Genomic DNA, 15,602 nt, shown 5'->3' on the forward strand with positions numbered 1-15,602 from the left:
TCAATTAACCCATCTCTTTGCTTAATAGAAAAGAGAAAAGAACGAAAGATCTCAAAAGAAATACTCCATAAACGAACTTGAAGTACACCAAAATCTATCGAGTCGTCCAGGAACCACATTACTTCTTTACAAGAAACACAATGCATTAAGCAAACCTAACGGCTCATCAAAAACCACGAAATATATAACATCCAACCTAATTAAGCAGCTTATCAGAACTATAAGACCACGAAGCCAGAAGCCGTTAAACAACATCATCGAACGAGAGAGGAGCTCTGGCTACAGACACATCTGCTTTCTCCTTCTCTAGCTGAGCTTCCATGTCTGAGCACTTCTGCTTCAATTTCTTCAAGTCTTCCTCAATTTCTTGCACCCGAGTCTCACCAGCTTCCTCCTTCTCCTTCTTTTCTGATACTTGTTCCAGTTTCTCCTTCAACCAATTCAGATTCAACCCTGCGACAAACAAGTATCCAAGAGCATCATCTGCGTCTGCCAAATCACCCTTGGAGAGCTCTTGAGTGGGCTGGCACAACGTCTCGATTAGGCTGAGGAGGACATTCATGCAAGCCGACCTCAGATGCCGATTCTTTGGACAGAACTCTGCTATCTTCGGGTGTCTTTCAAATATACAGCGCACAGATTCAACCTGAAAGTGATAAGAAGATGAATTAAATATTGAGGGTGCAGTTATTGTCACTAAATTTACAAGTGCTCTCTGGTTACTTGAGAAACAATTAATAAAACAGAGAAACATAAATAGAACATAGATGTCTCTCGTCGTTGGAATTTTTAAGAAACAATTATACCGTTCTTGATTTCATACCTGTGAAGGAAAAACTCGGAAGCCATTGACATCCACGTATTCCTTTACCGATGAAGCTTCCTTGAGCAAATCTTTAGACTCCACTGCATCATTTTCATCTAACTTGCTCAGAGCTTTAGTTGTCTCTTCACATTCCTCTGTAACGTCTAATTTGCCAATAACTTCAAGAACAGCTACCTCGGCAACAATCTTGAGCTCTCCATTGACCAGGAATCCACCATTTTCTTCACGAAGTTCGTTAAGGGGAAACATTGATGTAAAACCAAAGTCCACAGCACTCGCATCAAACCAGTGTTTTGTTGCTGTAAAACAAAACGAAATAAATTCCATTCTTTATCATTGACTTCACATGCATATCTCTCTGTTAACGGTTATACATGGAACGGAACGCTGACTGTTATTAGTAATAAAAAAACCAACAAAACACTACTGAAACAACATATACAGTATAAGAAGTGTGGCAATCATTAGCACCAACGCAGTAGTTAGTGTGTTAGAAACAAAACAATCAAACCTTTAGTAACTAAAGAGAGATCTTCAGAGAGTTGATTCACTACACGTAAGTTAAAATCCACATGTCTTCTCCATCCATCAGGCAAAAACTCACTACCAGCAACGTCTAGATACAGTGACAAATACTCAACAGTACCATTTCCTTTAGGGAAGGCAAAAAGGCGCCTACAGAGTAAGTTTAGTCAATCCCCCAATTTCATGTAAATGTAGATGAGAAATCATATAGAAAAAAAATAAGTTTACATCTTTACCACTTGCAGCCATCAGCGACGAATTCATCCGAGTAAATTTTCCTGGATTGGAGAGAGCAGAAATCCTTAATCACCCAAGTGAACTTCTTGTAATCAACTTCTTTCCCCATTCTTCTCTTGCAATCAATCTACCAAGAAAACAAAGACAAGTTATTTTTAAAAAAACCCTAGAATTAATTTGTAAATAATGAACAAATCAAGCAATAATTTCGAGTAAACATAGATTCAGACACTTAGTATAAGACCATCTCCATTGTATTTCTCTATTTTTTTCTCTAAAATAGAGTAACTCAAAAATAGAGCATTGTTTTCCTCTAAATGTATTACTCTATTACTCTATTTTCACCTCTATAATAGAGTTAGTGTAACAAAATAGAGGTGAGAATAGAGTTGCTCTATATATAGAGCAATTCTATTATTTTCTCTATTTTAGAATAAAATATAGAGTAGAATTGGAACAAATGTTGCTCTATAATAGAGATTTGACTCTAAAATAGAGTGGGGTTGGAGATGCTCTAAACACTCTTAAAACATCAAAAGTACCATAATCAACGTAAGGAAACAAAGTTTACGAAATCAAAAAATTAGTGTTTAAGATTTGACCTTGTGAGTGGAAATTGGGAGTCGGAGAGACTGAACTGAAGAAGAATACCCCCAAGCCCGGGAACTATTTTGGATGTTCTTAGAGTAAATATATTATGAAAATAATGTAAGATCAGTAGTTAAGATTTTTTTGTTAAAAGTTAGTTATTGCGAGAACATGCTTAAGATCACAAGATTTAATAATATAATATTCTTAAACATATTACAATTATAAAAATTTATAAAATAACATTTAAATTGCAAACTTATAAAACTTTTACTAAAATTAAAAATACAATACCAAATTTTTATGAAACAAAAAAAAATTAAAGATAAAAAAAACAAACAAACATATTACTTAATTAAAAGCACACAAACCTTTTATTTAATTAATACATAGTTTAATGTCCAAATTTTAATTTGTGAAAAATTGTTTGCAAAAAATTGTATTCATTCACAATTTGCCACATCAGCTTAAAACTGAGCCAAGATCAGTTCTACATCAAGAACTAAAGTGTTCTAAACCCATTAGAAGAGTAAGCCTAGTGGAACAGTCTAGAAAAAAACCTCTTAAGCGTTTACGTTTTGTTATACCGACACGTTGTTTAACAAGTGGAGCACAAAACTGCACACAGTTTTGTGTTTTTGGATGTTAGAAGCGGCATCAAGCTTAGTTGAGGATACTTAAGTAGAAGAGGAACAAAAACAGAGAGGTTTATAGTTGCAGAAACATTACTTATTCAGCAAGAAACACTCAAATCTCTTAATCTTCTCCGGTTAAAAGAGGATATATTTTCGTTTCTCAAGTCAAATCTACATAAAAGGAAGTTATTAAGTAGAAAACAATATTCCTAAGAAATGGACAAGACTCAAATTAAGAAATTCAGTCCAACAACATTAGTGAAGCGGAAGCTGCAGCTTTCTCTTTCTCTAGGGCGGTTTCAAGCTCTTCCAATTCCAGCTTTCGCTTCTTGACCTGATTCTCGAGTTCCCTGATCCGTGTGTCGTACTCTACCTGTTTTTCCAAAGCCTGATCCAGCTTCTTACGCAACCATTCCAAATTCCACCCTGCTTTTATCAGATCAGAGAGCGTATCGTCTGCTTTCTTCAGGTCTTTCACGGAGAGATCCTTAGAAGCTTTGCACAGTGTCTTGATTAGGTCAAGCAGAGCATTCATGTAAGCGTTCTTGATGTGTTGATTCTTTAAACTGAAACCCTGTGCGAGATCTGGATGTTTCTCAAAGAGTGTCTTCACCACATCAACCTGTGATGATGAATAAAAAACAAAGGTCAACCAAATTAAATTTATCGAACTCAAAATAATCCTCAATATGGTGATTACGTTTTCATCTCTTTCTTAAGTTTCTTACCTGTGAAGGAAGAACTTGAAACCCTTTGACATCCATGCTTTGAGGCTTCTCTGGTTCATCTAATGAGCCAATAACTTCAAGAACATCTACCGCAGCAACAATTATGATTCCATCGTTCACCAGGAATCCACCATATTTATCAGCAAATACTGTGAGGTCTAGTACTGGTGGAAAACTCAATCGGGGGTTATTCTGATCAAACCACTGTTGTGTTTCTATATATAAAAAAACAACAAAACAGATTTCATCTCATAGGTTACATTTTTTTTGAGTACACTACAAGAAAACAGGCAATTTACGACTACGATTGGCGACTAAACTCGTAGTCGCCAAATTTAGTGACTATATACCGACTGTTTAACTACTACTTTACAACTGCTAAAACTTAGTCGTAAATTAGTCGTTTTTTACCGACTGAAATGAATAGTTGGTTCAGTAGTCGTTAATTAGCGACTATTTTACGACTGAAAGACAAGAAAGTAATTTTGTCAGCAAACAGTAGCTAAATTGGCGACTACATGGTGACTACTGCGGCGAGTCGTTAATTTGGCTACTAAAATACGACTAAATTAGTTAGTCGGATATTTGGCGACTACTAAGCGACTATTGAGGTGAGTCGCAAACATGTCGGCCAAAAAGAAACACGTTTTTTTCGTTTGTGGGGTTGGTAAGCTTTGTTTTGTTGCGACTGTTAGTTTGAGTCACATCAGAGTCGTTTTACAGTCGTTTTTCAGTCGCCAAATTTCTCTATATATACCACACCTTCCTTTCTTATTTCATTCACACCACAAGCAAGAGCATTAGCAAGAAAGAAATCGAGAGTAACAAAAAAAATTTTGAGAGTGAGAAAAAAAATAGAGTGAGAAAAAAAAAACAAGAGTGAGAAAAAAAATCAAAAGAGAAAAAAAAAACAAGAGTGAGAGATCTTTAATAATGGCGGGAAGTTCTAATTATAGTCATTTTCGGGAGTGGATGTATAAGAGGCTTGATGAAGTGACGGGAAATTTCACGGAAGAGTTCAGCACCGGGGTAGAGGAGTTCATGGCTTTTGCAAATAGTCAGCGTTTAGCACAAAATAATGGTGGTAAGTTTCACTGCCCTTGTGATAAGTGCAAAAACGGTAGGCGTCTTCCAGGGGGTACAATTTGGAATCATATTTTTTGCTATGGGTTTATGCCAGATTATTATGTTTGGTATAAACATGGGGAAGAAATTAATATGGGCATAGGAACGAGTTATGTAGATCCGACGTTTGTAAGTGGGAATGAAGAAGTGGGTAATGTGGTAGGAGATAGATATGTGGATATGGTGAATGATGCATTTCGTTATAACATAAGTTTAGATGATAATTATCATCAAGATAATTATCATCAAGATAATTATCATCAAGATGGTAGTTATCAGAATGTCGAGGAACCGGTACTTAACCATTCCAAGAAATTCTACGACTTGTTAGAAGGTGCAAAAAATCCATTATATGATGGTTGCCATGAAGGTCACTCACAATTATCCCTAGCTGCTAGAGTCATGCAAAATAAGGCAGATTATAATATGAGTGAAAAGTTAGTGGATTCGGTTTGTGAAATATTGACTGATTATTTACCAGAAGGAAACCAAGCTACTGGTTCACATTATGAGACCGAAAAATTGATGCGCAATTTAGGCCTCCCATATCATACAATTGATGTTTGTATTAACAATTGTATGATATATTGGAAAGATGACGAAAAGGAAGATAAATGTCTGTTTTGTGGTGCACAAAGATGGAAGCCTCGGGAGGGCCGACGTAGAACCAAAGTACCATATAGTCGTATGTGGTATCTTCCTATTGCTGATAGATTGAAGAGAATGTATCAAAGCCACAAGACTGCAGCAGCAATGAGATGGCATGCCGAGCACCAAACAAAGGAGGGAGAAATGAATCATCCTTCTGATGCAGCGGAGTGGAGGTATTTTCAAGAACAACATCCCCGTTTTGCCGAAGAACCCCGTAACGTGTATCTTGGATTATGTACCGATGGGTTCAATCCATTTGGGATGTCTCGAAATCATTCTCTATGGCCTGTGATCTTGACGCCATATAATCTACCCCCTGGTATGTGCATGAATACCGAGTATTAGTTTCTTACAATCTTGAATTCTGGGCCAAATCATCCGCGAGCTAGTCTTGATATATTTCTCCAACCTCTTATTGAGGAGTTAAAAGAGTTGTGGTCTACTGGAGTTGATGCGTACGATGTGTCCTTGAGTCAAAATTTTAATCTAAAAGCAGCGCTGATGTGGACGATCAGCGATTTCCCGGCATATGGCATGTTATCTGGATGGACAACACATGGTAAGTTGTCTTGTCCAGTTTGCATGGACGATACAAAGTCTTTTTATCTACCTAATGGAAGGAAGACATGTTGGTTTGATTGTCACCGGAGATTTCTTCCCCATGGTCATCCTCTTAGGCGGAATAAAAAAGACTTCTTAAAAGGTAAAGACGCTATGAGAGAGTATCCACCTGAGTCTTTGACCGGTGAGCAAATTTACTCTGAGCGATTGAGTGGTGTGAATCCACCAAAAACGAAGGACGTCGGTGGAAATGGTCATGAAAAGAAGATGCCGGGATATGGGAAGCAACACAACTGGCACAAAGAAAGCATATTGTGGCAGCTGCCATACTGGAGGGACCTCAATCTACGACATAATATTGACGTGATGCATACAGAGAAGAATTTTTTGGACAACATCATGTATACTCTTATGCGTGTGAAGGGTAAATCAAAAGATACCATCATGTCAAGATTGGATTTAGTGAAGTTCTGTTCTCGGCCACACTTACATCTTGATAGTAGGGGTAAAGCACCTTTCCCGGCATATGCATTGACAGACGAAGCCAGAACAAGCTTATTGGAATGTGTGAAACACTCAATTAAATTCCCAGATGGTTATTCGTCAGACTTAGCTAATTGTGTTGATATGGAAAATGGAAAGTTTTCAGGCATGAAGAGCCATGATTGCCATGTTTTTATGGAACGGTTACTTCCATTTATTTTTGCAGAACTGCTTCACAAGAATGTCCACCTTGCTTTATCAGGTACTCGTTAATTAATAAATCAAAATTTTATTTGTTTATTAAGTACTTATATAATTCTTAATGTGATATTGAAGTTTGAATATATCTTGTAGGGGTTGGAGCATTTTTTCGGGACTTATGTTCTAGGACTTTGCATACAAGTCGCCTTCAAATTCTAAAACAGAATATAGTTCTCATCCTATGCAACTTGGAAAAGATCTTTCCACCATCCTTTTTTGATGTGATGGAGCACCTGCCTATACATCTCCCTTACGAAGCTGAATTAGGAGGTCCTGTCCAATATAGGTGGATGTATCCTTTTGAAAGATTTTTTAAAAAATTGAAAGGAAAAGCAAAGAACAAAAGGTATGCAGCAGGATCAATTGTTGAATCATATATCAATGACGAGATTGCATACTTCTCAGAGCACTATTTTGCCGAGAACATACAAACAAAATCAAGGTAAATGATCAAGATTTGAATTTATTGTGTGAATATATATTTAATTTTCAATCATTTGGTCAGGTTAACAAGATTTGATGAAGGTGAAAACCCTGTATATCATGTGCCTGGAGTGCCTTCTATATTTACTCACGTTGGCCGTCCAAGTGGGGAAATGCATGAAACATGGCTCTCAAGCCGAGACTATCAATGCGCCCACGCATATGTTTTAAGAAATTGTGACTATTTCAAGCCAATTGAGAGGTATATATATAATTAAGTAGGGATCACTCAAATTATATATAATTTGCTATGATCTCTCATATATTTTTGTTTGTCTTGTATACATAGTATGTTCGAGGATTTTCTTTCAGCAAAATATCCAGGACTTCCCGAGAAGGAACTCTCCGCCAAAAGAGCAGACGAATATCATTTATGGGTTAAAGAATATGTGTGTGACATTAATATTCCATATATAAATACTTATTAAAATTATTGAAAGTAACTTATACATATATATGCAGGTTACTTACTGGAACGCCACAAATCCATTTCCTACTTGGGTTCAAGAGATAGTGCATGGACCTTTGAACAAGGTCAAAACATGGCCAATGTATTTTACAAGAGGCTATTTGTTTCATACAGAGAATCACGGCGCTGGACGTAACACATGTAACTATGGGGTATGTGCTAAGGGTGAAAATTACACGGATGAATCTGATGCAGCGGATTTCTACGGAACCATAACTGATATCATAGAGCTTCAATATGAGGGGATGGTTAATTTGAGAATCACTCTTTTTAAGTGCAAGTGGTATGACCCTGTTATCGGTAGAGGCACTCGGATCAGCAATGGTGGTGTCGTAGACGTACTTTCAACAAGAAAGTACAATAAATACGAACCATTTATTCTAGGTAAGTATATATATATATATGTGTATTTATTTATCTATAAATAAAACATTATGTTGATATGCTAATGTAACTTTCATAATTTGCAAATGCAGCCTCTCAAGCAGAACAAGTGTGTTATATTCCGTATCCATACGTTAAAAAACCGAAGCAAATATGGTTCAATGTTCTAAAGGTGAATCCGAGGGGAAACATTTCTGGAGAATATGTCAACAGTTCAGAGACAACTCTTTTGCAAACCGAAAATGATGATGCTGTATTGATGACTACAATTGAAGATATTGTACTTGACAATTTGGAAGAGGAAGTTAACCCAATAAATCTAGATTACGGCGTTGAGGATGTGGAACCTGAAGATGAATTCTTGTGTAATTTATCATCTTCGGATGATGAAGAACCAGATGATGAAGAATCCTCCTAATTATGTCTATGTCAAATTTGTGGAATAAATAATATGTAATATATCTTGAATTGTGTTCTAAATAATACGTAATATATATTAAATGTTATGTTTAAAAATATATAAGCTAAGCCAAATATATAAATTAAGCCAAATATATTAAATGTTATGTTTAAAATATATATAAATTAAGCCAAATATATAAATTAAGCCAAATATATTAAATGTTATGTTTAAAAATATATAAATTAAATTATATGAATTTAAAAGGATTAAGTTAAGCCACTGATTAGCGACTATTAAGTGACTAAGTTCAAAATACTTGGGTTTAATTACCTCAATCCGTTAATGGACCTGATTATAGACTTCTTAAACAAGCCCAGCCTTATAAAAAAATTAGTCTTTACAAATACCAACTACTTAGAGACTGATAGGCGACTAATTTGAAGCTTATTGGGTTAATTAAACACGAAGTCCATTAACGGCCCATCACACACGACCTAACCCTAATCGTTAACCTAATCTCTATTCATTCTAACATTTCTTCTTCTTTGTGTTCGTCGCCGTTTTCTCTCTACATCGAAACCCTAATCTTTCCCGTTCTTCCCCGTAAATCGCCGTTTTCTCTCTAACGACGAAGATGCCTCTAGTCAAGAAGCCTGGACGCAAGAGAAATGTTGCCCCCAACGCTTCTCTCAGACCCGGTGGCTCTAATCCATCATCTAAGGTGAGAAGACTCAATCCTCTACCGAGTCAATACAACTTCACTCCGGCGGCTGAAAATCCTACGCCTCCGACGCCTCCGACGCCTCAAGAACAAGTCCGCGTTTCTCCCCAGATATCGACATCCGCGGCACCGCAAGTCAGAAACTATCCACCACCGCAAATCCTTTTTCAAAGCTCCGTGAATCGAGTTGGTGTAGAGCATCCATCTCGGTCATCAACCGAAGTGATGAACAATCCACCGGTTCAATCGAATCCGTTGGAAGATTCTGCGAGATCTCCAAATGCAGCCTCTCACGCTCAAAGTCATCCTTCTTCTCAAGGTCACAACTTCGCAGAGTCAGATCCAGTCTTGCCGGAACTCCAGGAGGACACGTTGAGGGCTCTAAACGCGATACTTATGGTGCCGGACCGTCATACGTTCACCACCGTCCTCTCTCCGGAACCGAAGCCTAACACGACTTGGTATGTCTACGTTTTCATAATTTTACAACCGTGTTCTAGTTAGTTGGTTGATTTTTGTTGTCTGTTATTGGTTGGCTTCAGATTGTAGTAAACGAGTGAATGTGTTTAATGTCTGTTTCAGTGTGTAGTAAACGATTTTAACTAACTGTTATGTGACTTGATTCTTTTGTTATGTCTGTCAAAGAACTGACTTGATTCTTTTGTTATTTGAGGTTTACTCGTGATGCAAAATCAGCACTGGTTCGGAAGATTACTAGAGTTTTTACAAACAAATTTGATGGTCCATTCTACAATTGGTCATGTGTGCCTCCGGATAGACGAGAAAGATACTTCCTTGAGTTTGCGGTATAGTTTTATGTTCTGAGTTTCATTCATAGATAGGTTTTGATTAAGTTGTTGTTCACTAATGTAATTTTATTTTCCTTTTTTCATAGAAAACACACACTTGGGATCCTTTAATAACAGGAACAGTGCAACAGTATTTCTATGACATATGCCAACGACGGATGAAAAACATGGTTAGCGACGTTAGGACTAGTCGAGTGCAACCTAAATGGATCGAGGGTGACCTGTGGAAAGTAATGGTTGCTCAGTGGGAGACTGAAGAAGCACAAGAAAGGAGTCGAATCTATTCCAAAGCTCGCATGTCAGACCGTAATGGTCTCGGTCCTCACATGCACTTATCTGGGCCAACATCTTATCAACAAGTCAAACAAGGCTTGGTGAGTAACTTTGTTTTTTTTCTTACACCTTTGCAACTTAAACTTATATCTTAACCCTTTTCTTTGTTTTTGTAACATTCCAGGAAGAAAAACTTGGGAGACCAGTGAGTCTCGGTGAGGTTTTCAAAGAAACTCATACAAAGCCAGATGGTACATATGTGGATCGCAAGGCTGAGAAGATCTTTACAACTTATGAGAAAAACTTACAAGCTAAGCTATCTGAGATTGAGTCAGATCCTTCACAAGTTCATGAGCTCACAGCAGAAGATTATACTGCCATCTTTCTTCAGGTAAAGTTACATTTCTCACAATCTATATTTAAAGAATCTTTAACTTTCATATTCTCTATTTACAGTTTCACCTTTTTTTTTTCTCAGTCCACCGAGAAGGATTCACGAGGTAATATTTTTGGGCTCGGTAGCCTCAAGGATCATCTTCAGGGTCTTCTCAATGGCAGCAGCTATCATCAACAAGGACAGTCATCATCGTTTGTAGCATTGCAAGAGCAAATGAAGGAAGCTCAAAGGATCATTGAAGAACAAGTTGCTTATGCGACAAAACGTGATGCTGAGTTTGCTGCTCGTGAAGCAGAACATTCCAAAGTTGTGGCTGAGCAACAGAAGAAGATAGATCGCTTGGAAAAGTTCATGCAGAAACTTGATCCGGCCTTTCTCGAGTTCCATGAGTCTGAATCAAGTGATGCACCCATCGACCCTCCTACATAAAGTGCATCTCCTCCTTAGGTTAATTCTTAGGCTACTTATCTCTCTCTATTTCTTACTCTAATGAACTTGACAATTTGGGATGATGTGTTCTTCCTTATCACTTAAGAGAATCATAGTGTTAGGTTCTCTCTTTTGGTTGTGACAAAAATATGGTTCTCTCTTTTTGTAATGGCTTATGTGGTGTACTAATTACAATTATGGTTAACTTTTGGTAATTAAAAATGCAAATTTTAAGGCTTTCTTTGATTATAAATTTGAGTTATAAGCAAAACAAAAAAAAAAAGATTCTGGTTTTTAATCCCTATAGTCTTCAAATAGTCATTAAATCTAGATTAACATAGTCGCAACACAGTCGTCAAATAGTCGTCTCGTAGTAGCCAAGTAGTCGCTACATTTGACGACTATATCACAACTATTCTCAAACTAATCTCCTTCACATCGCATTAATCGTTAAACTGTCAGCAAATAGTCGTAAATGTTTACTGACTACTTTACGACTATCTGTACACAACGACTGTTCACATTTTAATTAATCGTAACTTAGTCACAAAACAGTCGTAAACGTTTACGACTATCTTACGACTACTTTTACGACTACGTGGATTAGTCGTAACGTAGTCGCTATTTACCGACTAAATTACGACTGAATTTCCTACCGACTAACGTTTTACGACAACAGTGATTAGTCGTAAAATAGTCGTAATTTATGAAATAGCGACTACGAAACGACTACAAATGCAGTCGTAAATGGCCTGTTTTCTTGTAGTGATAACCAGCATCAAACATCATGCTATCTGAATAATAAAATATCAAATTTAGATATGCAGTTGGTAGATCTAATAACCTTGTTGTCGGGGGAATTTTTGTGACAATTGATTTACTAGAGTTAGGGTAATTTTTGCATGTCTTCTCCATCCAGAAGGCAAAGACTCACGATTAGGAACGTCCAGAGACACATACAAGTAATCCTCAACATCATTAAATTCGGTAGAGGCAATAAGACGCCTGCAAGCAAAGAATGTCCGGTAAATTAAAAAAAATCAGTGAGAGTGGCTATCAACTTCACATAGATATAAAAATAAAAATAAAAACATTAGAAAAGAGATTCTCTTCTTCTTATACCATTTACATCCACCAACAACGAACTGTTTATAACGGCTAGATTTATGAGCTCGCATAGTGGAGACATTTTTAATCACCCAAGTGAACGTGTTATCGACTTGCTTCCCCATTGACGATCAAGATGAAGAGTCTTGGCAATCAAGCTACCAGAATCTGAACCTCAAATTAGAAAATCAAACAATCTCTTATGTCGAGCAACGAGACCAAAAACAGAGATTACGATTCCCCTGTCAAAATCAAGAGCCTTTAAAACAAGGGTTAAAATAAGTGTTTAACCTCTTAAGGATACAAAAGTGCAGAAGTAGCACCCACGTGTTAAAAGGTTTGGTTTAGCTAATTGATTAATTTTTGTTTTTTTTTGTGGATAATTGTTTGATTTTCATTTCATTATCTGGTAGAATAATTTAATTGACTTGACATTTTAACTGATTTGTTTAAAATTTATAAATATTATGTTATTCAATCATGGATTTTAAAAAGTATATTAAAATACACTGTTATTAAACTCTGATTTAAAAAATCTACTTTAAAATCTAGATCATTTAAAAATTTACTTTAAAATCTACTGTTATTAGAAACAATTTGTGGCAATTTGTGGATTTATATTTTAATAATTTTTAGAGATTCTTGAGAAGATTTGTTTAGTTAAAAAGTACATAAATCCAAATCTATTGGTTTAGATGGGATTTGAAAGAATTTTACAATAAATCATATCTAGTTCTCTAAAAATCATCAAAATCATTTAAAATCTCATAAAAAATTTAAATCGCCACTGATTTCATTTTTTTTTATCAGAAGAATGTGTACGAAAAATGCTTTCTATTCCAAGTAACAAACATGCTCAATATTCTGTTCTTAGTTGTTTTGTGGAGTTGAGATTTACAAAACAAAGAATGCAAAAATGCATAAGTAGCCTAAACGCCCAAATTATAATGTGAATGACTTTAGCTCCTCCTAGTGTTTTATCTTTTGAACCGATTCTTCTAGTTACAAGAACAATCTGTTAACCCACGTGTTAAATTGGTTTAGGTATTAAGTAATTGTTTAATTTTTGTTTTTTTGGTGGATTTTCATTTCATTATCTGGTCGAATAATTTAATTGACTTGACATTTTATTCGATTTGTTTAAAATTTACATGTTATTCAATCATGAATTTTAAAAAGTATATTAAAATCCACTGTTATCAAACTCTGAATTAAAAATCTACTTTAAAATCTAGATAAATTAAAATTTTACTTTAAAATCTACTATTATTAAAAACAATTTGTGGATTTATATTTTAATGATTTTTGGAGATTTTGAAAGATTTGACAAGATTTGTTTAGTTAAAAGCACAGAAATCCAAATCTACTGGTTTTAGATCAGATTTGAAAGAATTTTACAATAAATTATATCTAGTTCTCTAAAAATCATCAAAATCGTTTAAAAATCTCATAAAATTTTAAATCGCCAATAATTCATTTTTTTTTGTTTTCAGAAGAATGTGTACCAAAAAAATGCTTTCTAGCCAGTAACAAACATGCTAAATATTCTGTTCTTAGTTGTTTTGTGGAGTTGACAAACATGCTCAATATTCTATTCTTAGTTGTTTTGTGGAGTTGAGATATTAAGGCGTCATTGCAACTTTGGATATTACGACTCATGTGCCATTCTTTTCAGAGGGCAAGGCACATCTAATTTCCCAATAAATTCAAGAACCTTAACTTCGGCAAGAATCTTTAAATCTCCATTCACCAGAAACCCACTATTAAGGGCCTTAAGAGGAACCATTTCTGAGAAACCCTAGTAGACACAGTTGGAATCAAGCCAGTGTTGTCTTTCTGTAAAGTCACGAAAACATAGAGCTGATCAAACAAGCATTTCTTGCAAAATTCGTAACTATAATCACGTATCAGCACAAGTCCCACGAACTATAAAAAATATCAGACGCAGATGCCTTTGGTTTAATATCTTGAATTATCGGTTTAGTTATCTAGTTGGTTTGTTTATTCAGTTTAGCAAACACTATATGTAACCTTTCTCCATTAGCGAGAGAATCAATCAATCAAATAAACAATTTCTCAAAATCCCTAAATCTCTTTGTTAACAATCTATAGATTCACAATCTTACTTAATAGAAAAGAGAAAAGAACGAAAGATCTCAAAAGAAATACTCCATAAACGAACTTGAAGTACACCAAAATCTATCGAGTCGTCCAGGAACCACATTACTTCTTTACAAGAAACACAATGCATTAAGCAAACCTAACAGCTCATCAAAAACCACGAAATATATAACATCCAACCTAATTAAGCAGCTTATCAGAACTATAAGACCACGAAGCCAGAAGCCGTTAAACAACATCATCGAACGAGAGAGGAGCTCTGGCTACAGACACATCTGCTTTCTCCTTCTCTAGCTGAGCTTCCATGTCTGAGCACTTCTGCTTCAATTTCTTCAAGTCTTCCTCAATTTCTTGCACCCGAGTCTCACCAGCTTCCTCCTTCTCCTTCTTTTCTGATACTTGTTCCAGTTTCTCCTTCAACCAATTCAGATTCAACCCTGCGACAAACAAGTATCCAAGAGCATCATCTGCGTCTGCCAAATCACCCTTGGAGAGCTCTTTGACACTAGTAATACAACCAACCCAACACACAAACGACATATAAGAAGTGTGGCAATCATTCGCCAACGCAGTAGTGTGTTAGAAACAATCAAACCTTTAGTTTGAAAGAGATCTTCAGAGAGTTGATTCACTACGCTTAATTTAAAATCCGCATGTCTTCTCCATCCATCAGGCAAAAACTCAGCACCAGCAACGTCTAGATACAGTGACAAATACTTAACACCATTCCCTTTAGGGAAGGCCAGAAGACGCCTGCAAAATTTAGTCAATCGCCCAATTTCACGAGAAAAAAAAAAAAAAAAAAAAACCCTAAACAGATGAAATCATTGGAAAAATTACTTCACTTCTTACCATTTGCAGCCATCAGCGACGAATTCATCCGAGTAAATTTTCCCAGATTGGAGAGAGCAAAAATCCTTAATAACCCAAGTGAACTTTTTGTAATCAACTTCTTTCCCCATTCTATTTCTTCTCTTGCAATCAATCTACCAGAAAACAAAGACAAGTTATTAAAAAAAAAAAAAACCCTAGAATTAATTTGTAAATAATCGAACAAATCAAGCAACAATTTCGAGCAACAAAACCTAAACAAAGAGATTCAGACACTTGGTACAAACACTCTTAAAACATCAAAACAGTACCATAATCAACGTAACGAAACAGATTTTACGAAATCAAAAGATTAGTGTTTTAAGATTTGACCTTGTGAGTGTTGAAAATTGAGGGAGTCGGAGAGACTGAACTGAAGAAGAATAGCCCCAAAAGAAGGAAACTTGTTTGATACGACGACGAACACTGACTTCTTTGACTAATGGCATCATATTTTTAGTCGTACACAAACTTGGGCCGAAGAGTAAGCCCAGTAGAACAGTCTAGAAAAACCTC

General features: G+C 35.9%; 6 protein-coding genes and 1 pseudogene across 7 annotated transcripts; 4 read left to right on the top strand and 3 right to left on the bottom strand.

The window, feature by feature from the left end:
• Positions 1-47: 47 nt before the first annotated feature.
• LOC104712518 (MATH domain and coiled-coil domain-containing protein At3g58270-like) lies at positions 48-2,240 on the bottom strand. Of its 2 annotated transcripts, none has more exons than XM_010429433.2 (5): positions 2,191-2,240; positions 1,588-1,715; positions 1,338-1,501; positions 824-1,125; positions 48-646 (listed from the first exon to the last, which is right to left on the bottom strand). In XM_010429433.2, the coding sequence occupies exons 2-5, from the start codon at positions 1,695-1,697 to the stop codon at positions 245-247; spliced, it is 978 nt and encodes a 325-aa protein (XP_010427735.1). In that variant the 5' UTR covers positions 1,698-1,715; positions 2,191-2,240; the 3' UTR covers positions 48-244. The 2 variants fall into 2 exon arrangements, with proteins under 2 accessions (XP_010427735.1, XP_087323890.1); XM_087467764.1 differs by having other exon boundaries at positions 1,588-1,835; positions 2,111-2,199.
• Positions 2,241-3,052: 812 nt separating this feature from the next.
• On the bottom strand, positions 3,053-12,452 carry LOC104715768 (MATH domain and coiled-coil domain-containing protein At3g58260-like). The gene is made up of 4 exons (XM_019230064.2): positions 12,111-12,452; positions 11,833-11,993; positions 3,540-3,754; positions 3,053-3,433 (listed from the first exon to the last, which is right to left on the bottom strand). The coding sequence occupies exons 1-4, from the start codon at positions 12,218-12,220 to the stop codon at positions 3,053-3,055; spliced, it is 867 nt and encodes a 288-aa protein (XP_019085609.2). The 5' UTR covers positions 12,221-12,452.
• Positions 4,473-5,473, top strand: LOC147939097 (uncharacterized; annotated as a pseudogene).
• LOC147939098 (uncharacterized) lies at positions 5,673-7,194 on the top strand. Its single transcript, XM_087467762.1, has 2 exons — positions 5,673-6,621; positions 6,714-7,194. The coding sequence occupies exons 1-2, from the start codon at positions 5,817-5,819 to the stop codon at positions 7,064-7,066; spliced, it is 1,158 nt and encodes a 385-aa protein (XP_087323888.1). The 5' UTR covers positions 5,673-5,816; the 3' UTR covers positions 7,067-7,194.
• LOC147939099 (uncharacterized) lies at positions 7,172-8,374 on the top strand. Its single transcript, XM_087464069.1, has 4 exons — positions 7,172-7,305; positions 7,393-7,492; positions 7,566-7,956; positions 8,049-8,374. The coding sequence occupies exons 1-4, from the start codon at positions 7,217-7,219 to the stop codon at positions 8,372-8,374; spliced, it is 906 nt and encodes a 301-aa protein (XP_087320195.1). The 5' UTR covers positions 7,172-7,216.
• On the top strand, positions 8,571-11,225 carry LOC147939100 (uncharacterized). The gene is made up of 5 exons (XM_087467763.1): positions 8,571-9,541; positions 9,754-9,886; positions 9,976-10,263; positions 10,347-10,553; positions 10,641-11,225. Exons 1-5 carry the CDS (start codon positions 8,994-8,996, stop codon positions 10,986-10,988), a joined length of 1,524 nt encoding a protein of 507 aa, XP_087323889.1. The 5' UTR covers positions 8,571-8,993; the 3' UTR covers positions 10,989-11,225.
• Positions 12,453-14,247: 1,795 nt separating the features above from the next.
• LOC104712519 (MATH domain and coiled-coil domain-containing protein At3g58270-like) lies at positions 14,248-15,532 on the bottom strand. The gene is made up of 4 exons (XM_010429434.2): positions 15,420-15,532; positions 15,069-15,202; positions 14,812-14,969; positions 14,248-14,653 (listed from the first exon to the last, which is right to left on the bottom strand). Exons 2-4 carry the CDS (start codon positions 15,176-15,178, stop codon positions 14,445-14,447), a joined length of 477 nt encoding a protein of 158 aa, XP_010427736.1. The 5' UTR covers positions 15,179-15,202; positions 15,420-15,532; the 3' UTR covers positions 14,248-14,444.
• Positions 15,533-15,602: the final 70 nt, after the last annotated feature.

Source organism: Camelina sativa, chromosome 9, assembly GCF_030686135.1.
Source record: "Camelina sativa cultivar CO46 ecotype springtype chromosome 9, ASM3068613v1".
Classification (NCBI taxonomy): domain Eukaryota; kingdom Viridiplantae; phylum Streptophyta; class Magnoliopsida; order Brassicales; family Brassicaceae; genus Camelina; species Camelina sativa.